At 44.6% G+C, this 20,527-nt stretch overlaps 1 protein-coding gene across 1 annotated transcript in view; it reads left to right on the plus strand.

The window, feature by feature from the left end:
- The window catches only part of map9 (microtubule-associated protein 9), a 131,654-nt gene that overhangs the window by 64,386 nt on the left and 46,741 nt on the right, over positions 1–20,527 (plus strand). Inside the window, exon 10 of the mRNA XM_052040693.1 lies at positions 6,858–6,947. Coding sequence (XP_051896653.1) covers positions 6,858–6,947 — 90 coding nt within the window. The remainder of the gene's footprint in view (positions 1–6,857; positions 6,948–20,527) is intronic.

Here is a 20,527-nt window from a genome sequence, read left to right on the forward strand (position 1 = left end):
CCCCCAGCAGAGGTGTTTAAGCCCAGATGGCATAGATTTAAGGTGGGAAGTAAGAAGTTTAGAGGGGATCTGAGGAATTTTTGTTTGCCCAGAGGGTGTTTGCAATCTGAAGCACAGACCGAGAAGGTGGCAGAGCCAGGTATCCTCAACATTTAAGTAGCATCAGGACAAGGATTTGAATCACCATGGCATAAAAAGTTATGGACCAGGTGCTGGTAAATAGGTTGAGTATTTACCAGTACTTGATAGTGAGTATGGACATGGTGTGCCAAAGAGCCTGTTTTTATGCTGTATAACTCAATATGAATACTATCAGATAGAGTGCCAGTATTTAAATTTAACATTGATAAAGGAGTGACAGTATATTTCCAAATCAGGACAGTGTGCAATTTGGAGGGGAGCCTGCAGGTGGTGTTCCAGTGCACCTGCTACTCTTGGCTTTCTTGGTAGTAGATCCATAGGCTGTGACTGTTGAAGTAGCCTAGCACAGTATCTGCAAATACTTTGCAGATGTGCACACAGTAGGACAAATTTAGGTGACACCTTGATCAGCATGGATGAGTTGGGCTGAAGGGCCTGTTTGTGATGTATTACTCAATGATTCTATGTTGGCCCTGGGCTCTCATTACTTCACTTTTAAATGACTTCCTGTTGCAAGATGAAGATCTACCTCCAACTTATTTTTTCTAGTTCTGTTCTATGATATTGATGTTGGCCTTCCCCAATTCAGCACCTTAATTTCCAGACTGTCCTTATCCTTTTCCATAACTACCTGAAACCTACAGAATTATCATCTCTACCTCCAAGATGTTCTGCCATGGATATTTCAATCACTAATGCAACTACTTTCACCAAGAGGACCAGTATTGCCCCTATTCTATTTGGACTATCTATATTTATATTCTATAGTTACCAGGATTATTCCTTTTTCCTTCTTGAATAATGGAACAATATTACCTACTCACCAGTCCTCCAGGACCTTCCCTGTGGCTAGAGTGGACACGAAGGTATTGGTCGGTCAAGGCCCCAGCAATCTCGTCTCTTGCCTCTCAATAACCTGGGGTATATTCCGTCAGGTCCTGGGGACCAACCCACCTTAATACTCTTTAAAGGACCCAAAACTACCTCCTCTATCTTGAAATGCCCTTGCATATTAGCATGCTCCATACTGATCTCCCTATCATCAACATCCTTCTCCTTGTTAAATACTGATGCAAAGTACTCATTAAGGACCTCACCCATATTCTCTGCTTCCAAGCACACACTCCTTCCTTTATCCTTCAGTGGTCTACCCTCTCCCTAGTTATCCTCCTGCTCTTGTCACATGTATAGGTTGCCTTAGGATCCTCTTTAATCCTACTTGCCAAGGACTTTTCATGGCCCATCCTGGCTTTGCTAATTTCCTTCGAGTTCCTTCCTGGCTTCTTTATAAACCTCAAGTACTCCGTATGATCCTAGCTTCCTTAGCTTTGCACACTTTTCCTTCTTGACTAAATTCACCTCTCAACATCCAAGGTTCCCTTATCCTGCCATCCTTGTCCTTCCTTCTTACTGGAACATACCTGTCCTGTACTCGGTAGTTGGTCTTTAAACACCTTCCACGTGTCAAATGTGGACTGGCCCAAAAACAGCTGTTCCTAGTTAATGCTCCCTAGTTCCTGCCTAATACTCCCATAATTTGCCCTGCTCCAATTTAATACTCTCCCACAAGGTCTATACTTATCTACAGCCATCTTAAAACTTAAGAAGTTATGGTCACTGTTCCCTAACTGTTCTCCCACTGAAAGTCACCTGACCAGGCTCATTACACAGCACCAAGTCCAGTACAGCCCCTCATCTTGTTGGTCTAGTGACATTGATTTAAGAAACCCTCCTGGATGCACCTAACAAATTCTGCCCCATCTATCTCTTACATTAAGGAGGTCCCAGTTTATATTAGGGAAGTTGAAGTCCCCCATGACAACAACCCTATTAGTTTTACACTTTATCCTAATCTGCCCACATATCTGTTCCTCAATGACCCAGTGGCTATCAGGGTGTTTGTAGTATAATCTTATTTTCAAGTTCTGCCCACATAGACCCTTCCCTGCTGAGCCACAGACCTGGCTTCTGCTGCTGTGCCCTGACTATGTCATCCCCCTCCAGCAGTATCCAAAAGAGTATACTTGTTGCTGAGGGGTATGGCCACAGGGAACCCTGCACTGACCACTTACTCCCCTTGCTTCTCCTGGTGGTAACCCATCTATCCTAGATGGCCTGTACCCTGGGTGTGACCACCTCAGTAAGAGTGTCATCTATGAAGTTTTCAGCTTCCTAGATGGTCCTGAGTACATCCAACTCCATTTCCTTAACCTGGTCAGTCAGGAGCTTGCAGCTGGGTGCACTTCCTACAGATGTAGTCATGAGACTGTGAGGTTCTCTGACATCCCATATCTTACAGGAGGAGCATTCCATTACCATCCTGCCTATACAGAATCAAGGACTAAGGATTTACAGACAACAAAATAAAGACCTTACCTGTGCCTTCTTACTGAAACCTTTTTTTTTCAAAAAAAAGCTGCTCACACGCCCCACACCTAGGTCAATTACTCAGCCCTTTTTGCCAAAGCTTCAGCCCCCCACTCACACAATGGCCACTCTACTTAACCCTAGCTTCCTTTTATTGGCTGCTGATGATGAGCTTATTAGCCAATTATTACTAACAATAAAACCCAAGGTTAAGTAAGAAATATTTACAAAAACTAAAAAAGGATGGTGGTATAGCTTTGCCTAACTTTAGATTATATTACTGGGCAATCAATATTAGATATTTAATTTTTTGGATACAAGATTCAGATGTAATTCAACACCCTAAATGGGTACACCTTGAGTCCCAATCAGTACTTGAATTTCTATTTTAGGAGCTCCATTCCCTTTTGCATTTACCAAATTAAGTAAACATACGATTGACCTAATTGTTAAATATACAATACAAATATGGTTTCAATTTCGTAAATTTTTTGGATTGAATAAATTTAATTTGTCAAGTCCCATTCAATCTAATTTTTTCTTTCATCCATCCAGAGCTGACTCAGCTTTTTCCATATGGAAAAGGAAGGGAATAGTATGTTTTCGTGATTTATTCATTGATAACTGTTTTTCATCCTTTGAACAATTGTCTAACAAATACAATTTGCCTAGATCACACTTTTTTTGATATTTGCAGATTAGAAATTTTTTAAAAGCTACTATACCCTCTTTTCCAACACCTTACAAAACTGAAATTACAGAAAAAATTTTCGGTTTTAATCCTTGTCAGAAGGGCTTGATAGCAATAATCTATGATCTAATTATGAAAATTCGTTCAGAACCACTGGACAAAATTAAGAATGAATGGGAAAGTGAACTCCAGACATCTATACCTACAGAGACTTGAAAGAAAATTTTTCATTTAGTTGATACATCTTCAATGTGTGCCAGACATTCTTTGATACAGTTTAAGGTAGTTCACAGGACCCATATGTCAAAAGATAAGCTAGCTCATTTTTATCAACATATAAATCCTATATGTGACAGATGAAAATCGAATATGGCTTCTTTGACACATATGTTTTGGTCCTGTCCTCTTTTGAAAAAATATTGGAAAGATATTTTTAACATTATTTCAAACATATTGAAGATTGATTTACAACCTCATCCTATCACTGCAATTTTTGGATTACCAAGGATAGAGTCTGGCCATCTATCTGCCTCCGCTAACCGTATGATTGCCTTTGTTACCCTAATGGCCAAACAATCCATTTTGCTTAAATGGAAGGATCCAATACCCCCTACTACTTTTCAATGGTTCTCTCAAACTATATCATGTTTAAACTTGGAAAAAATTAGGAATGGTACTTTTGATCCTTACCTTAAATTTGAGGAAGTTTGGATTCCATTTATTCAATATTTTCACATGATATAGATCCCCTTGTAATAACCTTTCAACTTAGAGGAATGGAGTTGATGACATAATATTGCTCTGCTTCTACCGAGAGATTTTAGTCCAGTTTTTTCTTCTGTTTGTTTTTTTTTTAATTTTTTTTGTTTAGCTTAGTTTGGTTTGATATATTGTTTATAATTTTTCTTATTGTTTTGTGGATTTTTTTTCTTTCTTTTATATTTATATAATAAATCTTTTTCTTTCTTTTATATTATACTCATTCATTAAGAGATCGTTGGATTTACAGATTTTTTATACTTTATTGTTCTTTATGATTATCCGTGCCATGATTGTTCTCCTGATCTCTTTGTATTACATGTACAAATATTGATGTTATATATTAATCTGAAAACTAATGAAAAGATTGTAAGAGAAATTATTACTAACAATATGCAAGTGTGCCTCTTTAAGGGTCCTGCTCACTGAAAATGAACACCAACCATAGAGACTCACCTCTTTTGAAAATTCCAGCCTCTTGTTCCAATTCCCGCCTCCCGCTCACTGAAAATCAGCTTTTATCCACCTTTGATTCTGTTAAGGCATTGGGTATCTCCTTTATTTGTAGATACTTGCACTAGAATTTCATCTTCCCCTTCCCTGAATCCTCCAACTTCAAAGACTGCTTCCTTTGCGAATACTGATAAAAAATGTTCATTGAAGACCTCTCCTATACCTTATGATTCCATGCACTGATTGTCCCTGTCATCCTTAGTGGACTGTACTCTTGCCCTGGTTATTCTTTTCTCTTTAATATACTGATAAAATGCCTTTGTGCTTACCTTAATCTGGTCCACCAGTGAGATTTAGTGACTCCTTCTTTGTCTTCCTAATTTCTTTTTCAAGCACCCTCCTACACTTTTAAAACTCTTGACGTGCCCCTTCTCCATCTTTTGTTCTACTTGCCATATGCTTCCATTTTCTTTTATCCAACACTCGAAATCTCACAGTTTTCAATCCACACTCTGCACTGCACCAAGGAAACTGTGATGCTAGTTCAGTAGCAGCTGAAGTATTGAAGGCATCTATAAATTCATACTAAAATTTCTAGTCCACTGCTTGACATGCGTGTAAATCATGGAATGGGATCTGATTCCAGAAAATTAGGATTCAGAAATTAAGTTAAGCTGACACTAGAGATGAAGGCAGTAATTCAAACAGTTACCAAATCCATAGTTTTTTGGTTGCTTAGTATTTTGTTTATTCTGGTGCTGCTCAGGCAAGTAAAGTTAAATGATTTTTTTCAAGTGTGGAGTACTGTGTAATATGTTGTACTATTAATTAAAAATTACACTAAAAAAGTTTACAAATTCCACAGGTTCAGATATTTCCCGGCCTGGGGCTTTGTAGATTGAGAACAGGGATCTCGGAAATGCCTAAATAGCATCTTTTTTGCCGGGCCATATGGCCTTTCCTCCTCCAACAAATTTCTATAGTTGTAAGTGATTAAACAAAGTAGTTCTAAATAGTTCAAAGTAGTCCTAGCGAAGTTCTCTTGACTTGGGAACTGCATCTCAGATTGAAAAGAAATGCTCACCCTGCTTTGTAAGCAAAGTGAGAAAAGGAAATAAGGAAATTATAGACCAGTAAGCCTAACATCTGTTGTCAGGAAATTACTAGATTCCACAATTAAAGACAGAATGACTTCCAGATTTTCAACTGATGAGAGGACCAGAATGTGAAGGATAGAGCATGTTTTATGAAGCTGACTTAATGTTTTAAAGTAGTGGGTAGGGGACAGTTACTTATATGGATTTCCATAAGTCATTTGGTAAAATACCACAGAAAAGACTGTAAGTTAAATTTGGGGCTCATGGAATTACTGACTTGGTAGGAAATTGCTTGAGCAGCAAAAGTTGGAGAGTAAAGTTCATGGTGGATGTGATTTGTGGTGTTCTCCATATTTATAAATGATTTGGATGATGGATGTCAGTAACATTAAGATGTAAATTACAAGGAGACATTAAAAGATAAGGCAAATAGATAAAGCTAATGCTAATAAACTTTATAAGGTCAATTTTGAGACCATCCACCGAACTTGAAAAGAATTGAATGGAGAATGCCTTCTAAATAGTGAAAATTTAGAATGAGTGGAGGTCCTAAGAAATTCAATGACCTATGTACTTTGATCATTCAAATGTTGTGGGCAGGTACAGAAAAAATCTTTTGGAATGTTCACTTTTGTATTAAGTGGACTAGAATACAAGTTGATAGAGGTTGCACTGGTTAAACAAAGCCCTGATGGTTAGACTGCACCCAGAGTTCTGGGAACAATTCCAGGCATCGCACATTAAACATGATGTATTGACCTTTGATTCCAAGTATTAGGAGTGAATGATACACCCGTAACGATTCCATACCCTACCATTAGGAAGTTAGGTGGTGTTTATCAAACTTTTAAAGATAAAGGGAATTGACAAGATAAATATCGAGACTATTTCAGTTCATTGGTAAAGCCATAACTAGGAGTCATAGCCTAAAAATTAGGACCAGAAATGAAGCTTGGCAATGTTTCTATGCATGAAGTATGGTATAAGTTTGGCATTCTCTTCCATTAATATCCAGTTGTTATTTTTAGTGATGAGAATTTTGTTTTGTCAACTACAGGCATTAAGGGATCTTGGACATAAAGAGATAGATCTCTGATCAACCATAATTCCGTTGAATGTTGGAACAGGCTCAACAAGATAAATTGTCAATTCCTGTACCCATGTTCCCTTGTTTTTTTTTTGTTCCTGTGCCTGCAATGTCATGATCTTGCCTGCAATGCATTTCTTGTTTATTGTTTTACTAATAGTGAGATTTTTATAACAACCAGATCTTAATTCAGTAATCTACGGAACTATTTTACCTGTGATTAGTTATCAATAATTGACATGTATTTATTAATGTCTCACAGGAGTGGTTGGAAAGGAAAAGGCAAATTCTTCATGAAGATAAAAAACATCGAAAGCTGAAAGCACAACAGGAGAATGAGAAGAGAGAGCAGGTTTACTGATTTATCTCCAATGTTTCATTGTTCTATTAACATAAAATGTTACCTTTGTAGCGACTCACCATCCGGTCAGGCGAACCAGCTCGGCAGTTGGGTCACGCGGCGTCGGAGCGACGAGGCCCAAGATGGTGGCGGGCCTCGTCTTTCCCGAGCGACGGGGAGAACCTGCGTGCGGGAAAGACTTGATGACGTAGTACTTACGTCATTGCCGGTTGCATTGGGCGGGAACAGTCTCCCTTAAAAGGCCCGCGCAAGGCGGGAAAAGAAACCAGTTCTTGTTTGACAATCCTTCGACTAGCGTCTTGTTTTATTTTGCGGTAGCAACTGCTACACCTTCAACATTAAAGCATTAATTTTGTAAAAGGATTGTTCAATTTAAAGAAGTCAGAAAAAAATTCATTGTGATGTTTTACTGCATATTTGCAAAAATTTTAAATATAGGCGAACATAGTCATTTGGCCCACCATGTCCATGCCAATTGTAAAAAGACATTTGGACATGTACATGGATAGGAAAAATACATAGGGAAATGGGTCCATTCTGACTCGTGTGTTTCCAAGCCAGGAGGCAGAGCAGGGCATTGCAGCAGCATCTCTGATTGGCCCATTGTGAGGCACACAAGCCAATGACTGGAAGGCAGGTTGTAGTGGAATGGCCATTTTTGGGAGTGGCAATGTTTGAGCTATAAATGCTGTATTTGAGTATAAGTACTGAGGCTTTGGCTCAAGAGACTTCGGCAAGGAGGCTGAGCAGGTAAGTTTTTCTAAATTACTCTTTGGATTAATGTAGCTGGGATGGTAGTTAGGGCAGTGGGATGCTCCTCCTGCAGTATGTGGGGAATTAGGGAAACTTCCAGTGTCCCTGATGACTTCACCTGTGGGATGTGCACCAGGCTGCACCTCCAGGCTGGCTGTGTTAAGGAAATGGAGCTGGAGCTGGACGTACTTAGGATCACCTGGGATGCTGAGAGCATCATGGATGAGAGTTTTACTGAGGTGCTCAGACCTAAGGTGCAGACAGCAGATAGTTGGGTGACCACCAGGAAAGGTAGAGGGAAAAGTGGCCGTTCCCCTTGAAAACAGGTATACTGGTTTGGATACTGTTGGGGGCTGGGGGCGGGGGGGGGTGACCTTTCAGGAGAAAGCAGCAGCAGCAGCCAGATCTGTGGCATTGTGACTGGCTTTGAGGCTCAGCAGGGAAGGGTGAAGGCAGACAGGCCTATAGTGATAGGAGACTCAATAGTTATGGGGGGCAGGCAGGAGATTCTGTGGCCACCAAAGGGACTCCAGGATGATGTGTTGCCTCTGTGGTGCCAGGGTTGAGATTGTCTCTGAGCAATTGCAGAACATTCCCAAAGTGGAGGGTGAGCAGCCAGAAGTCGTTGTGCATATTAGCGCAAATGGCATAGGTAGAAAATGAGATAAGGTCCTGCAGAATGAATATAGGGAGGTAGGAAGAGGTTAAAAAGCAGGACCTTAAGGGTAGTAATCTCTGGATTACTTTCAGTGCCACATGCTAGTGAGGGTAAGAATAGGAGGATATGGCAGATTAATGTGCGGCTCAAGAGTTGGTGCAGGGGGCAGAGATTCAGATTTTTGGACCATTGGGATCTCTTGTGGGACAGAGGTGACTTGTACAAGAAGGACAGGTTGCACCTGAACTGGAGGGGGACCAATATCCTGGCGGGCAGATCTAATACTGCTACTAGGTCCGGATGGCGCTGCTGTTGGTGGCTCTGAGGGCGGGTCCTGGTGTGCAGTTGCGAGCCTCGTGGCTGTTGGGAGGCATGACGCTGACCTCGGCCCCAGTATCTACCAGGAAACGACGGCTGGAACGCTGGTCCCACACATGCAAGAGGCTATCCGGGTGGCCAGATTCATGGATGGCCAGGAGCCATCAGTGGCAGCTGGCCCTGGCTTTTCCTGGAAACTTGCATGGTGGCCGGCACCTGCGGGCATCTGTGCCCTACCACTGGTGGTAGAAGCACCATTGGTCGGTCGGTGCCTCAGACCTGGTGGCGGGTGGGGTGCGGTCGATTGCCGGGTCTGGTCTGCTGGGCCGCTGGGTACGTGGCGTTGCAACACACTCGACAGACACCTCGCTCTCCTTCACCTGCCAGAGGACATCAGCATGGGCGGCCATCCTCCAGGGGTCGCTGAAGTCGGCATCCGCCAGGAGCAGGTGGATGTCGTCGGGTAACTGCTCTAGAAAGGCCTGCTCGAACATCAGGCAGGGTTTGTGGCCATCTGCCAGGGCCAACATCTCGTTCATGAGCGCAGAGGGGGGTCTGTCACCCAACCCATCGAGGTGGAGGAGGCGGAAGGCCCGTTCACATCGGGAAAGGCCGCAAGTCTCAAGAAGGAGGGTCTTGAACTTATCATACTTCTCCTCCCCCGGGGGCGCCTGGATGAAGTCCTCGACCTGGGCTGCGGTGTCTTGGTCGAGGGCGCTCACCACGTAGTAGTACTTGGTGTCATCGCTGGTGATCTGGTGAATCTGGAACTGGGCCTTGGCCTGGTCGAACCAGACACGTGGCCGGAGGGTCCAAGAGGTGGGCAGTTTAAGGGCTACTGCCTGTACCTCTTGTTGCGCAGACATCATGGGTCCAAAAACGTTTGGGCCCATCGGGGTCACCAATGTAGTGGCTAGCTACACTACTATAGAATAAAGACATGGAGTCTGTTGCTTGGAGTCAGAAGTCGATTGCTCGACAGGGGTGCGGTGCACCTTTTAATACTGAAACTCTTCCCGCGCTTCAGTTCCCGTGCTGACGTCATGTGCAGGTCACCTGACCTTCCCACGCGTGGGCTTTCCTAGCCCAACAATGGAGAAGAAGGAGGGCTCTGCGCCATTTTGGGTCGGGGCCTCCAACGACGCTCGCGATCTCGGGAGCCGGTTCAATACCGGTAAGGTGAGTCGCTACAGGCTATCTAATAGTCTCTTAAATGTCCCTAATGTATCTGCCCCCACAACCTGTGCCGGCAGTGCGATCCATGCACCCACCACCCTCTGTGTAAAAAAAAACTTACCCCTGACATCCCCCTTATATCTTCCTCTAATTACCTTAATATTACGTCCCCTTGTGTTAGCCATTGTCGCCCTGCGGAAAAGTCTCTTGACATGTCCATCTCATCATATAAGGGAACCATTCAATAGTCTTATCACAGTGGGATAGAAGCTGTCCTTGAGCCTGGTGGTATGTGCCCTCTGGTGCCTGATGGGAGAGGAGAGGAGAAAGAGAGAATGAATTGGGTGGGTGGGGTCTTTGATTATGCTGGCTGCTTCATCAAGACAGCGAGAGGTAAAGAGGAGGGGATGCTGGTTTCCATGATGCGCTGTGCTGTGTCCACAACTCTCTGCAGTTTCTTGTGGTCCTGGGCAGAGCAGTTGCTGTACCAAGCCGTGATGCATCCAGATAAGATGCTTTCTATGGCACATCGATAAAAGTTGGTGAGTGTCAAAGGGGACATACTGAATTTCTTTAGCCTCCTGAGGAAGTAGAGGCGCTGGTGAGCTTTCTTGGTCGTGGCATCTGTGTGATTTGTCCAGGACAGGCTATTTGGTGATGTTCACTCCCAGGAACTTGAAGCTCTCAACCCTCTCGACCTTAGCACTGTTGATGTAGACAGGTGCATGTACACCTCCCCTTTTCCTGAAGTTAATGACCAGCTCTTTTTTGTTGACATTGAGGGAAAGGTTATTGTCATGACACCATTCCACTAAGCTCTCTATTTCCTTCTTGTACCCCGACTCATTGTTGTTTGAGATACGGCCTACAATGGTGGTATCATCTGCAAACTTGTAGATGGAGTTAGAGCAGAATCTAGCCATGCAGTCATGAGTGTATAGGGGGTAGATGAGAGGGCTGAGGACACAGCCTTGTGGGGCACCAGTGTTGATAATAATCGTGCTGGAGGTACTGCTGCTTATTTTCACTGACTGCGGTCTGTTGGTCAGAAAGTCAAGGATCCAGTTACAGAGGGAGGTGTTGAGTCCCAGGTCTCTGAGTTTGGTGACGAGTTTGCTTGGAATGATAGTATTGAAGGCAGAGCTGTGGTCAATAAGCAATAGTCTAACGGAGGTGTCTTTACTGTCCAGATGCTCCAGAGCTGAGTGTAGGGCCAGGGAGATGGCATCCGCTGTAGACCTGTTTCGGTGATAGGCAAATTGCAGAGGGTTGAGATTGTCTGGGAGGCTGGAGTTGATGCATGCCATGACCAGCCTCTCAAAGCACTTCATGATGGTGGATGTCAGGCACTGGTCGGTAGTCATTGAGGCATATTACTTTGCTTTTCTTCAGTACTGGAATGTTTTAAGAGGGATAGGGAAGGGGGGAGAAGAGGAGGAGGGGTGGCGATACTGGTCAGGGACACTTATGGCTGTGGAAAGGATGGATGTTGTAGAAGGATCATCTCTAGAGTCCGTATGGGTGGAAGTAAGGAACAAGAAAGGAGCAGTTACTCTACTAGGAGTGTTCTATAGGCCCCCCAGTAGCAGTAGAGATATAGAGGAGCAGATTGGCAGGCAGTGTTTGGAGAGAAGCAAAAATAACAGGGTTGTTATAATGGGAGACTTCAACTTCCCAAATATAGACTGGAACCTGCTTAGTGCCAAAGGTTTAGATGGGACGGAATTTGTTAAATGTGTCCAGGAGGGATTCCTGACACAATATGTCAACAGGCCGACTAGAGGGAATGCCATGCTAGATCTAGTTTTAGGAAATGAACCGGGACAGGTGAAGGATCTATTGGTGGGTGAGCATTTGGGGGACAGTGGCCATTGCTCCATAACCTTTAAAATTGTCACGGACAGGGACAGGTGCAGAGAGGATAAGAAGATATTTAATTGGGGAAGGGCGAACTATGAGGCTATAAGAAGAGAACTTGGAAGTGTAAATTGGGATGTCCTTTTTGAAGGGAAATGTACCATGGAGATGTGGTCGATGTTCAGGGATCTTATGCAGAATGTTAGGGATAAATATGTCCCGGTGAGGCAGAGAAGGAATGGCAGGGTGAAGGAACCGTGGGTGACGAGAGAGGTGGAACGACTAGTTAGGGAGAAGAAGGTAGCATACATAAGGTATACGCAGCAAGGTTCAGACAGGGCCCGTGAGGAATATAGAGTAGCGAGGAAGGAACTTAAGAAAGGGCTGAGGAGAGCTAGAAGGGGACATGAAAAGGCATTGGCTAGTAGGGTTAAGGAAAATCCCAAGGCCTTTTTCACGTACGTGAAGGGTAGGAGGATGGCTGGGGTAAAGGTAGGTCCGATTAAAGACAAAGGTGGGAGAATGTGCCTGGAGGTGGCGGAAGTGGGAGAAGTTCTCAATGAATACTTCTCTTTGGTATTCACCGAAGAGGGGTCTTGATGACGCGGAAGGGAGTGCTGGTAAGGGTAATGTTCTCGAGGTTGTAGATATCAAGAGAGAGGATGTGTTGAATTTGTTAAATAATATCAAGACTGATAAATCTCCGGGGCCTGACGGGATTTTCCCCAGGCTGCTTCGAGAGGCGAGGGAGGAGATTGTTGAACCGCTGGTAAGGATCTTTGAGTCCTCGTTGTCCACGGGGATGGTGCCGGAGGATTGGAGGGTGGCGAATGTTGTCCCCTTGTTCAAAAAAGGTAGTAGGGATAGTCCAGGGAATTACAGACCGGTGAGTCTCACGTCTGTGGTGGGTAAGCTGTTAGGAAGGATTCTAAGGGATAGGATCTATGAACACCTAGAGAATCATGGACTGATTAAGGACAGCCAGCATGGCTTTGTGAAGGGAATATCTTGCCTCACAAGCCTGATAGAGTTCTTTGAGGAGGTGACGAGGAAGATTGATGAGGGTAGTGCGGTGGATGTGGTCTATATGGATTTTAGTAAGGCGTTTGATAAGGTACCTCATGGTAGGCTTCCTCAGAAGGTCAGAGGCCAAGGGATCCAGGGAAGTTTGGCTGTGTGGATTAGGAATTGGCTTGCCTGTAGAAAGCAGAGGGTTGTGGTGGAAGGAGTGCCCTTGGATTGGAGGGCAGTGACTAGTGGTGTCCCGCAGGGATCGGTTCTGGGGCCTCTACTTTTTGTGATATTTATAGATGACTTAGATGAGGGGGTGGAAGGCTGGGTTAGTAAGTTTGCGGACGACACTAAGATCGGCGGTGTTGTGGATAGTGTGGAGGGCTGTCAGAGCTTACAGAGGGACATTGATAGGATGCAGAGCTGGGCTGAGAAGTGGCAGATGGAGTTCAATCCGGAGAAGTGTGAGGTGGTACACTTTGGAAGGACAAACTCCAGGGCAGAGTACAGGGTAAATGGCAAGGTACTTGGCAGTGTAGAGGAGCAGAGGGATCTGGGGGTTCATATTCACAGTTCACTGAAAGTTGCCTCACAGGTGGATAGAGCAGTTAAGAAGGCCTATGGGATGTTAGCTTTCATAAATCGTGGGATTGAGTTTAAGAGCCGCGAAGTGATGATGCAGCTTTACAAAACTCTAGTTAGACCACACTTAGAGTACTGTGTTCAGTTATGGTCACTGCATTATAGGAAGGATATGGAGGTGTTGGAGAGGGTGCAGAAGAGATTTACCAGGATGCTCCCTCGATTAGAGCGTATGGAATATGAGGAAAGGTTTAAGGTACTAGGGCTTTATTCACTGGACAGGAGGAGGATGAGAGGAGACATGATAGAGGTATATAAAATATTGAGAGGAATAGATAGAGTAGACAGTCAGTGCCTCCTTCCCAGGGCACCAATGCTCAAGATGAGAGGGCATGGCTTTAAGGTTATGGGTGGGAGGTTCAGGGGAGATGTCAGGGGGAGGTTTTTCACCCAGAGGGTGGTTTGTGCATGGAATGCACTGCCTGGGGTGGTGGTAGAGGCAGATACATTGAACAGGTTCAAGAGTTTGTTGGATAGGCATATGGAGGAATGTGAGATAGAGGGATATGTGGGAGGAAAGGGTTAGATAGTGTGAGGGTGGTTTGATGAACATGGTGGGCCGAAGGGCCTGTTTTGTGCTGTATGGTTCTATGGTTCTATAGTGGTCTTCTTAAAATAGGTGGGAACCTGAGATTGAAGCAGGGAGAGGTTAAATATGTCTGCAAATACTCCCGCCAGCTGATCAGCACAATATCTGAGGACACAGCCAGGGACACCATCGGGGCCAGATGCTTTTCTCGTTTTCACTCTCCGGACGACTGATCTTACGACCACGGGTTCAGTTGCACTGGAGGCTGTCAGGGTGGGTGGTGACAATCCACTTCCCTTCTGTTCAAAAGGTGCATAGAATGCGTTAATCTCATCAGGAAGGGATGTGCTGTTGTTAACTATGCAGCCTTGTCTTCGTTTTGTGGCCTGTTATGGCATGTAAGCCCTGCCATAACTGGTGGCTGGTCTGGGACTCTATTTTGAGTCGGTATTGTCTCTTGGTATTCCTGATAGCTTTCTGAAGGTCATATCTCGACTTCTTGTACAGTTCAGGATCACCAGATCTGTGTGCAGCAGTCCTCGACTTCAGTAGGGAGTGGATCTTCCAGTTCATCCATGGTTTCCGATTTGGGAACACCTGTATTGTCCTCTTTGGTACATAGTCCTCAACACACTTGCTGATAAAGTCCGTGATGGTGGTGGCATACTCATCTAGGCTGGCAGCTGAGTTTTTGAACATGGACCAGTCCACTGTCTCAAAGCAGTCACATACAAGCTTATCTATTTCCTCAGACGAGCACTGCACGACTCCCTGTACTGGATCCTTTTGTTTCCGTTTCTCTTTGTATGCAGGGAGAAGGAGCACAGCCTGGTGGTCTGATTTACCAAAGTGAGGGCGAGGGGTGGCTCAGAAGGCATCTTTGATGGTTGTAAAGCAGTGGTCAAGGGTGTTAGTGCCCCTGGTGGAGCAGGAGTTGTGCTGGTAGTATTGTGGTAACACATTCTTGAAGTTGACCTGGTTGAAGTTACCTGCAATAATGAGGAGGGCCTCAGGGTATCCTGTCTCAAGGTTGTTGACCACAGATTATAGCTCATTGAGTGCAGGCTTCATGTCCGTCTGTGGTGGGATATAGACTGCCATCAGGAGAGCTGAAGTGAACTCCCTTGACAGGTAGAATGGTTGACACTTCACCGTTAGATATTCCAGGCTGGGTGAGCAAGAGCTCGCCAGGACCGTCACATCTGAGCACCACAAGTTATTGATTAAGAAGCAGACTCCTCCGTCCCTAACTTTGCCTGAGGATGCTGTGCAGTCCATTTGATGAATTGAGAAGTCCTCAGGTTGAATGGCACAGTCAGGTGAAGCAAGTGTAAGCCACATTTCGGTGAGACATAGCACAGGACAGTCCCTCAGTTCTCTTTGGTAGGTCAGTCTTGCCCTTAGTTCATCAACTTTGTTCTCAATGGACTGGATGTTAGCTAGTAGTATGCTGGGGAGGGGGGATCTTGTATCCATGTTGTTTCAACCTGGCCTGCAGCCCAGTCCTCTTGCCACACTTCCGAGATAAGCGGCGGTGACTCTTCGATCCTGAAGTGGAGCCACCAGGTAAGTGATTGCTTAAGGACAGACCTGTAAGACCTGGAGCAGATTCCCCTGGACTGGGAGGTAAGTTGTTGCTTCCATACAGGTCTAAAGGTCCTGAAGAGGAGTGAGCTGCCCCATTAGGTAAGTGTGGGCGTCTGGGGGGGCATCGGCGTCGGCCCCGGGTGCTCTATATGGTCGGGCTTCCAATCTGGAGGGGCCCTGGTGTCGTGCCCTGGCTGGTCGGGCCTCGCGTCAGGTCGGGCCTTGGGACTCGGCCTCGCATCGGGTTGGGCCTCAAGACTTGGTCTCATCGGGTCAGGCCTCAGCTCCCGCGGGTTGGGCCTCATGTCGGGTCAGGCCTTGGGTCTTGGCCTCTCATCGGGTCCGGCCTTGGGCCTCAGTCTCATCGGGTCAGGCCATGGGACTTGGCTCCCTTGGGTCGGGCCTCGCATTGGGTCGGGCCTCGGAACCCGGCTCCCTTGGGTCGGGTCTCTCGTCGGGTTGGGCCTTGGGACTTGGCCTCCGCAGGTGGGGCCTCGGCGTTGGGCGCTCTGGTAAGTCAGGTCTCAGTGTCAGGAGCTCTGGTAGGGTCTGGGAGTCGTGTCTCGGCGATGGGGGCTCCGTGGGAAGGCTTCCACATGGATGGGCCCATCCTAGGCCTTGCTGGTTGTTTCCTGCTGGGTCCGGGAGTCAGGTCCGCTTCACAGTCGTTCCTGGAGGTCGGAAGATCGCCAGCCCTGTAAGAAAATTTAAAAGAACATTATTAGTGATAGTAATTGACATAGAATTTAAGTTTAAAAGTGTAGAACAATTATAGTAAGGGTAATGAGTAGTTCTGTAGAGAGCAGCTTGCAATGAGTCACCACGCTCCAGTGCCATCTTGCATCACATTACATGCTGGAGGTTGTTTAAACACAGGACCAGTATGTTCTAGTGAGAAGGATGGCAGGGTAAGGGAACCTTGGATGATAAGAGAGGTTGTGAATTTGGTCAAGAAAAAAAGGAAGCCTATATAAGGTGTAGGAAGCTAAATTTGAACAGGGCCCTTGAAGAATATAGAGAAGCCAGAAGGGAACTCAAGAAGGGAATTAGGAGAGCCAAAAGATGAATTAAAATCTGCTTGCCAACCGTGGCCCCCTTACCCAGCTGATCAGGATCGCTCTGTAAATCCTGACAACCATCTTCACTGTCAACGACACCACCTATTTTTAGTAAGTTTACATATAACACTAAAATAGGTGAGGGGACTTCCTTCACCCAGGGAGTGGTAAATACTTTGTATGTACAACTTGAGAGAGTAGTTGAAGCTGTGTCACTGACAGCATTTAAAATGTGTTTTGATGAGAATGAGCTGCTTAGGCATTGAGGCTGTGGACCAAGTGCTGTGAGACAGGATTAATATCAAAGGGTGCCAATTGGTTGGTGTGGATGAGTTGGGCCAAATGCCCTGTTTCCATGCTGTATAATTCAATGACTCTATAACTCTAAGAGTTCACCAGGAAATTTTCTCCCCTCCAAATTTCTTAAATGACCCAAAAATATGTCCTTCAGTCTCATCTACCTCTGATTATGGGGAAAAGTTTCCTGCAATCTACCCTAACTATACCTCTCGTAATTTTATATACCTCAAACGTGTCTCCTCTTAACCACTTCTGGCCCAGGAAGAGCAAACCTAGGTTCTCCAGTCTCTCTTAATGACTTAACTGCATTATCCCACGCAACATCCTGGTGAATACCTTCTGTGCCCTCTCCAGCACTGTCATATCCTTCCTATAATATGCTCAGCAGAACCTCACACAGTAGTCCAGCTAAGGTCTGACCAAGGTTTTATAAAGTTGGAAAATAACCTCCCTACTTCTGTATTCGGTGCCTCGACTAATGAAGACCAGTATCCCATATGCCTTCCTAACCACATTATCTACCTGTGTTGCACCTTCAAGGATCAATGAACTCCAAGGTCCATCTTCTTCTTTACTCCCATTGACCCTACCATTCATAGTGTATGTCCTAGCTTCATTAGTACTCCCAAAATGCCTCACCTCAAATTTTGGATCCAGTTTGCAAATTTTCAATTGATTTTATGGGCAGTAACCTTTTGAACCAATCTCCTGTGTGGAACCTTGTCATAGGTCTTACTAAAGTTCATGTAAATCACATCTATTGCCCTGCCCTTATCCATACACTTCGTTACCTCTTCAAAGAAATCCATCAAGTTGGTCAGACAGGATCTGCCCTTGACAAAGCCATACTGGCTGTCTTTGATTAGTGCCTGCTTTTCCAAGTCATTATCAATCCTCTCAGAGTTTTTTTTCAGTACCTTCTCTATTACTGATGTTAGGCTCACATGTCTGTAATTACTAGATGGCTGCCCTTTTTGAAAAGGGGAACCACATTTGCTGTCCTGAAATCATCTGGTACCTCAACTAAGGTTAAAACAATCTCACCCAATGCCCCAGCAATCTCTTTCCTTGCCTCTCGAAGTAGCCTGGGATAAATCCCATTTGGTCCTAAGGCATCAAGTACCTCCTCTTTATTTATGGAGACGCTCACTAGACTTTCACCTACCACTTCACTGAATTCTCAAACTACAAAGTCTGTTTCCTTTATGGATACTGATGAAAAGTATTCATTTAAGACCTCACCTCTCTCTTCTGGCTCCATACACATATTGACTCTGTTGTCCCTACTGGGCCCTACTTTATCCCTGGTTATACTTTTGCCCTTAATATCCTTCATTACTAGTCCATCCTTGTCCTTTTCCATAACCACATTAAAATGTACAGAGTTATGGTTGATGAGGGTAAGGCAGTGGATGTTATCTACATGGACTTTAGTAAGGCATTTGATAACGTCCCTCATGGTATGTTGATTCAGAACATAAAGGTGCATGGGATCCAGGGTGAATTGCAAGTTTGGATTCAGAACTGGCTTCCCCATGGAAGACAGAGTAGGGATGGAAGGCTGTTATTCTGGCTGGAGGATCGTGACCAGTGGTGTTCCGCAAGGAGCAGTGCTACGACCTCTGTTGTTTGTGATTTATGATTTGAATGAAAATGTAAATAGATGGATTAGCAAGTTTGCAGATGACACCGAGACTTGTGGAGTTGTGGAGAGTGTAAAGGACTATCAAAGAATACAGTGGGATATAGACCAATTACAGGTAGGTGCAGAGAAGTGGCAGATGGAGTTTAATCTGGACAACTGTGAGGTGTTGCACATTGGGAGGTTAAATGAAAGTAGAAATTATAAAGTTAATGTTAGACCCCTTAATAGCATTGAGGTACAAAGGGATCTTGCGGTCCAGGTCCTGAGTTCACTGAAAGTGGCTACACAAGTGGATAAGGTGGTGAAAAAGGCATATGGCATGCTTGTCTTCATTGGTAGGGGTGTTGAATATAAGAGTAAGGAAGTCATGCTGCAGCTACATAAAACTTGGAGTCAGACTGCTCTTGGAGAATTGTGTGCAGTTCTGGTCACCACATTATCGGAAGGATGTGGAGACATGGAGAGGGTGCAGAAGAGGTTGACCAGGATGCTGCTTGGATTAGAGGGTATGAGCTTTAAGGCAAGGTTGGACAAACTTGGGTTGTTCTCCCTAGAGTGCCGGAGGCTGAGGGGAGACCTGATAGAGGTTTCTTAAATTATTAAAGGCATAGGTAGGATAGATGGTCATAATCTTTTCCCCAGTGTAGAAATGTCAAACACCAGAGGACATGCTATATTCTCCAAGGGAAGATCCAGTAATGCTCCTTCCCTGGTTGGTCTGTGTACATAATGTGTCAAAACTTTCTCTTGGACACACCTCAGAAATTCTGCTCCCACTAATCCTTTAACACCTTCCCATTCTTTCCTATTGTCATATATGCATTAAAATCCTATGGTATAAACAGTCAAATGAGAAAAGGTCATTTCAGTGAGACAAAGTCCAGCCCGGATAAACTGAAATCATAGCTTGGCAGACTAATTGAACATTGGAAGGCTTCAAAGTGATGTTTCAGTTTAGGTAAATGCCCTTGAGGTAGCAAGGTTTTCTCGAGGACAAAAAAAATAGTCAAATGGAGTAGAAAAAAGAGCATTTGACAGATGCCAGGTTGTTAATGCAAGTGAGATTGATTTCACTAAGATCAAAAGGGAAGTTAAAGGAAATAAAAAGAGAGAATAAGGAAAGACTGGCAGTAAAGACAAAACAGAATCCCAAGAATATCCTATATTATGTAAACAAGGAGAGGATTACAGGGAGAGGTGGAGCTGTTCATAGGCCAAGGAGGAAATTTAATCATGAGAGTGGTCTTTATCAAAGAATAAGATATCACTACAGTCTCAACAAAAGAAGATGTTGCTGAGATTCTTGATAGGCTAAACTGTGAATAATAGAATATAGAACATAAAAAAGTCCAGCACAGGACCCTGGGAAAAAGAAACCGGCTGTCTGTCTTTGCCCCTCATAATCTTTTAAACTTGTATTGGGTCTCCCCTCAGCCTCTGCTGCTCTGGAGAAAACAACCAAAGTTTGTCCAACCTCTCCTAATAGCACGTGCCTTCTAATCCAGGCATCATCCTGGTAAACCTCTTCTGCACCCTCTCCAAAGACTCAACATCCTTCCTATAATGGGGCAATCAGAATTGAATGCAATACTCCAGATGTGGCCTAACCAGAATTTTATAAAGCTGCAACATAATTTGAATAGAAGGCACTATAAAGGCTAATGTGCATGCTAATGTGCTAAGGCAATTTGAGATCAAGAAGGCTGAAGAGCATTAAGGTGGATACATCCCCAGCACCTGATGGGGTATATCCTAGGTTATTGAAAGTGGCGAGACAGGAGATTGCTGGGGCCTTGACCAAGATCTTTGTATCCATACTAGAAACAGACGAGGTCCCAGAGGGCTGCAACATAGCCACTGTTGTTAGTGTGGATACAGGGATAATCCAAAAAATTATAGGCTTGTGAGCCTCATATCAGCAGTAGGGAGGCTATTGGAGAGGATTCTTAGGGATAGGATTCACGAGCATTTGGAAAACCATGGCCTAATTAGGGACAGTCAGCATTGGCTTTGTGTGGGCCGGGTCATGTCTTATAA

This window comes from Pristis pectinata, chromosome 2, assembly GCF_009764475.1.
Source record: "Pristis pectinata isolate sPriPec2 chromosome 2, sPriPec2.1.pri, whole genome shotgun sequence".
Lineage (NCBI taxonomy): Eukaryota > Metazoa > Chordata > Chondrichthyes > Rhinopristiformes > Pristidae > Pristis > Pristis pectinata.